The 5,762-nt window shown below is 46.5% G+C and overlaps 1 protein-coding gene across 1 annotated transcript; it reads left to right on the top strand.

Annotated features, from left to right (window-relative positions):
- The first annotated feature begins 782 nt into the window (after positions 1–782).
- On the top strand, positions 783–1,988 carry LOC123058091 (ethylene-responsive transcription factor TINY-like). The gene has a single exon (XM_044480914.1). It carries the CDS (start codon positions 954–956, stop codon positions 1,710–1,712), a length of 759 nt encoding a protein of 252 aa, XP_044336849.1. The 5' UTR covers positions 783–953; the 3' UTR covers positions 1,713–1,988.
- Positions 1,989–5,762: the final 3,774 nt, after the last annotated feature.

Below are 5,762 nucleotides of genomic sequence, written 5' to 3'. Positions count from 1 at the left end.
GGTCCCACCTGTCAATTGGGGAGCAAGAAATATGAGTGAAAAATTGGAGTTCGAACCCGAAATCTCCCCCGCAGACAGCTAAGACTCATCCCCAGCCGAACTGAGAGCAAACCAGACAGAACCAAACAGTAAAATAAACCAGCCAACATGGCATGCACAGTCAACACTGAAATGGAAAATAACTAAATAAATGGGATAATTTGTGGCACAATTTTGCTTACATTGGGTAAAAATATATGAAAAAACTACTAAATGGGATAGTTCTCGTCACAAACGTGAAACATGTGGTACAAATATAATCCACTCTTTAACTAATGTATAAAAATTACAGTGGGGTTTTATCCTACTATTGCCCTTAGAAAAAACATCGAGTGAGAAATGATCATTTCTAGTTCTACTGTGCTATAGACGTTTTATTTATTTCTAAAACATCATATGGAGTATACTATAGTACTACTCCCTCCGTTTCAAATTACTCGTCGTGGTTTTAGTTTAAATTTAAACTAAAACCACGACGAGTAATTTTGAACTAAAACCACGATGAGTAATTTAGAATGGAGGGAGTAGTTTTGAAGAGGCGTGCTGCATTGTGAAAGTTGAGGGAGCTAAGTAAATCGCTGGGAGGAATTGAATATCTAGGTGTAGCCAGGAGAGGGAGGCATGCAGGCAGCTCCGGGCAATGCCGGTCCGTCTCTGAGAGAGAGACCATACGACCCTAATTATTGATCATGGCGGAGTCAGCTGTCGTTCATGGGTTCCTATCCCACGCCACGTTGCCTCCACTCTCCTCTCCTCTACATATACAGCGCCACCCTCCCTCTTCCCTCTCTACATCTCCCTCCTCGCTCGTAGTAACTCGAGTCCTGCTCCCTGCACGGTCCTCCCATTACCACGAGCGAGCGCGTGTCATCTCATACGGGCGCGCGGGGGTACGTGGTGCTCTCTGCGCGCGCATGGCGGCGAGCGAGCAGAGCTCCGAGTCCTCGTCCACGTCCTACGCTTCCTCCTACTCCACGTCCTCGTGCTCGCCCAGGGCCGACGCCAAGAAGCGGCAGGACGGCGGCAACAAGCGGAAGCGCGCGGCGGCGGCGGGCGAGGAGGAGGAGGAGGCGGCCCCGGCGGCGGCGGCGGCGTCGTCGTCGTACCGCGGCGTGCGGATGCGGGCGTGGGGCAAGTGGGTGTCGGAGATCAGGGAGCCGCGCAAGAAGTCCCGCATCTGGCTCGGCACCTTCCCGTGCCCGGAGATGGCCGCGCGCGCCCACGACGCCGCCGCGCTCAGCATCAAGGGCGCCCGCGCCGTGCTCAACTTCCCGGACCTCGCGCCCGCGCTGCCCCGCCCGGCCTCCCTCGCCCCGTGCGACGTCCAGGCCGCCGCCGCGCGCGCCGCCCTCATGCACGACCACGACCACCAGTGCTGCTCCGCCTCAACCTCAACCTCCCCCACCGCGGCGCCGGCCTCCGCGTGCGGCAATGCGCCGGCGCCAAGCGACCAGCCGGCCGCGCGGGACGAGCCGGAGCATGAGCCGGAGCCGTTCCAGCCGAGCCAGGGAAGCGAGCAGCAGCTCACGGCCGCGCAGGTGGAGATGGTGTTCGACGAGCTGGCGCCGCTGTGGGTGGAGGACGTGGTGGACTTCGCGCCGTCCGATCACTGCTGGACGGCGTACGATTGTCTCGACCCCCTCGGCTACCAACCTCTCCTGTGGGAGTATTAATTAGGCTTGCTGTAAAACACCCGCCCCTTGATTTCCTCTCTTCTTCTTCTTTTCTTGGTTTTGTGTGGCTTTCTAGTGCTACTTAAAATGAAGCACATTTTTCGCTTTTTCATTTGGTTTGCGCACGTTCGGGTCGGTTGGGACTACTTGTAAGTTTGAGATGTTTGTGACCAATTTAGCTTAGATGTGAGTTGAGTTTGAACATAAGAATCTAATGTACATGTCAAAATAAAATAAAATTACGCGGGCTTTAGGTTACCGCAAAATTACGTGTTTTCTTATGGGTGAAATGAGCCAGCCTCAACATGATAGCTCTGGTGGTACTTTGGGCATGCGATGTAGTTTTCATGAATTAACTTGCCAAACCACCTGAGATATGTGAAGCAATTGCTTGACATTGATGTTGGCTTGCTTGTTTTAGGACACATCAACTTTGTTGAACCTAATTATTTCAACAACGCGCGGATAAATTCAAACTCTTCGTGGTGTAAGCTATTGACTCTTACTGAGCAGTAACTTATATTGCTAAGCAGGTCGATCGCTTTCGTTACCACGTGATGAGTCTGATGACATGACTTGGTGTGATCGATATTAGTTTGCATTGATCGATAGAGCACGCCTCCTCATTTGTACCCATGTATCTTGGGTTTGTTTTCGAGTTTATCGGTTTCAAATGTCTCTCATGTATTCAACCACAACATGTGTCTAAACAAGATTATCTTCTTAATCATCTCCTTAATTACTCTATCCCTAATTCCCTATGTAGAATCATCGATATTTCGGGTTGGAGCTGAAGAGTCATATTTTTCTTCTGAAGTGGTGGCGAAAACTTCCGGCCTCTACATCGATTGATGCACGCGCACCTGAAGAACCTTGCTAACCATTTTTCTTCGCGTTGGTCGACCAACTAATTTCGACCCTGAGATTTTTCGTGAACGAATCAAAGAGGGGAAGTAGTATATATATATTTTTGCGAATAAGAGGGGAAGTAGTATATAATTGTGCAGGAAAAATAAAAGTACTATATACAAAGTGATCTCCATCGACCACAGGTGTTCATTCATTCATAGGCGCCACCAAAGAGTAAATGGGTGCATGTATCGGCCGGCCGGCGAACGATGTGAAGATCGATCGATCGATCTAAATTAAACTAGCTAGCTGTCCCGAAGTACAGTACATATAGTATGCTTGTGTCTCCTGCTCGAGGTCGGCCAAACGGGCGCAACGGATTTAATAGCTTCTCGTCCTGGAGAGGAAAAGACGGACCTTTGCGTGCAGGTGTTTGTCCAGCCCCAACGACTCGCAGTAATCATCGGGGTGTGGTGGGTAGGGGGCGACGGCTCGCTCCATGCCACGGTTGCATTCAAAGGAACTACCACTTCATTGTTACGGAATATGCCGGGTGGTAGTATCTTGACATGCATATGTCATGTCGCCATTGGGAAATTAAGTGTCCATATGGCTAACTTTGCGTCTGATTCTAGTCATGTAAGGCTAAGAGCATCTGTAGCCGATCTCCAATAAAGCTTAATAAGAAGTTAACCACAGCTAGCCGATCCTCAAAGGCTAAAACCTTGAGAGGAGGAAAATTTTAGTCCTATGTGTTCATTCCGGCGTCCAACTCTTATATTTTTACTCCTCCGCGACGCCGCTCCTTAAAACTTTTCACTTTCTTTTCTCTCGCCTGCCGCTGCCGGAACCCATGCCGCCGGCCGTCGGTCGCCCCGGTGATTGGGAAAATCCCAACGCCGTGTCAACACTAGGAAAATATAAATGTCCATCCGACTAACTTTGCATTTCATTCTGATCATGTAACGCTAACCACGCAGATGTCCTTGAAAGTTTTCGTTATCTCTATAATCTGCACCACAAAGTCTAAAGGTCGACGAGGGGCAAAACCGAAAACACAAAAATTCCGATGTCAAATTTTTTAGGCATGGCAAATCTGACGTTTTCATGGCAATTTATGTTGGCGCGATGATGAAAAATTTAGCGTGCAAGCATGACAGTTTTCTGACAAAAAACATGAACTAAGGCAGGAACTAAATTTGCCATCCTCGAAGAACATAATTTGCCATAAAAAACGTTAGATTTGCCATGGTTAAAAACTTGCGCCAGGTTTGTACCGGAGTCCGAAAAAAAAAACCCGCATTCCATGCCGAATTGCCGAAGACAATACATGACAAAGCAAATCTCCACTCCTCTTGGATCGTGATATCAATACATGAAATCCGACCGACAGCCCACAGTGACAAGTGTGACGCTGTTCGTGGTGGCTCCTGTTTAGAGGCTCGCAGCGTAGTTTTGTTGTTATGGTTTTCTATTGGATCTTGGCTTAGTGCGAGCGGTTTCTTCTCCCTTTCGCCGGATGATCTGGTGACAACGATGGCTAAAGATTTTGGCCGATTTGTTGGTAATTGCAAGGATAAACAAGATTTTTTTTTCTGTAAATTTTCTCTGTTACCTATAATTTTGCTTGGTGTGTTGTCTTTCTAGAGTTCTCCTTAGAGATGCTATGCGATGACATGCTAATATTATTAAAGTAAATGTGGCACTTCTCTTACAAAAACATGGCAAAGCCGAGTTCTCGTAACCCTTGCACGAGGGCTACAAGATATCACCTACAGGCAACATCAACCACGCATGGTGGATGAGTCTGATTGCCAAATTGACGACTAACCAAGGTTATCGAGATCACGATTCTAAAATGGATCACAACCCATAAAGTAAGATAAAAAATCGTAGAAATCGTTATTGTCATGTCTTAAAATCATAGATTCTACCGAGTAGAATCAGCCCAATCAATTTGGATATTTAACTCGTAGAATCGCATGATAGATAGCTATTCTGATAACCATGACTCACATTATCTCCACCGGGTTTGGTTAATAGGTGAATCAATCCGATCAATGTGGAAATAAACTCGTAGAATCACGTGATAGATATTGATTCTGATAACACCGCGAGTCATGTCATCTTCATCAGATTCAGTAAATGAGGGCTAAGTTATAGGTTTTTACCCTGGACAATACATATCAACACACATCAACATCTTCAACATATGGTTGGAAGGGGCTGATGCCTTCCCACCCACACAGGTTCAAGGCATGGTACTTGCAATTTGAGGTTGTTGCACCAATTATACTGTAGGGGGTTCCCTTACAGTCTTCCTGTCAAAAAAAACATCTTCAACATATGGGGACACTAGTAGAAAACAAGGCTTTGGTCCAGGCCGGGTCAGCCCATTAGTCCCGGTTCAGTTCAGAACCGGGATCAATGGAGGCATTGGTCCCGGTTCGTGAGCCCAGGGGGCCGGCCGGGCCACGTGGGCCATTGGTCCCGGTTCATCTGGACCTTTTGGTCCCGGTTGGTGGAATGAACCGGGACTAATGGGCCTCGCTTCTGGCCCACAACCATTGGTCCCGATTCGTGCCTCAAACCGGGACTAAAGATTAGACCTTTAGTCCCGATTTGAGGCACGAACCGGGACTAATGAAAATGGGACCTTTAGTCCCGGTTCGTGCCACGAACCGGTATTAAAGGTCCCATTTTCAAACTCTACCCCCCCCCCCCCCCGATCGCCTTTTCAGTTTAAAAAAATAAAAGAAATTGATGGAAATGTCAAAAAAATAAAATAAAATAAGTTTTCCATGTGATATGTGGTCTAGTTGTTAGGAAAATTTGCAAATGTGAATTTTGACTTTATTTGCAAAATCTCTCTGAAATTTATAAAAATGAGCATAACTTTTGCATACTAACTCGGATGAAAAAGTTTTTTATATGAAAAATCATCTACTCGAAAAGTTACACCCGAATTTAACAAGGGGAACCCCGTTAAACATTTTCAAAATCCTCAAAAACCTAATAGAAAAAAGTTACGGGGCTTTTAAGATCTAGAGTGAAAAAATCGAAAAAAATTCAAACAGTGGGCAAACTGTGGTCAAACAATGGTCAAACTAATTATTCTAGAATATTAGTGTTACTAAATAATTATTTCTGTTATTTCAACTGGTCAAACTGTGGTCAAACAATGGTCAAACTAATTATTCA

This window comes from Triticum aestivum, chromosome 3A (assembly GCF_018294505.1).
Source record: "Triticum aestivum cultivar Chinese Spring chromosome 3A, IWGSC CS RefSeq v2.1, whole genome shotgun sequence".
Classification (NCBI taxonomy): domain Eukaryota; kingdom Viridiplantae; phylum Streptophyta; class Magnoliopsida; order Poales; family Poaceae; genus Triticum; species Triticum aestivum.
The sequence above is the reverse complement of the archived record's forward strand: the minus strand, read 5'-3'. Positions and strand labels throughout refer to the sequence as shown.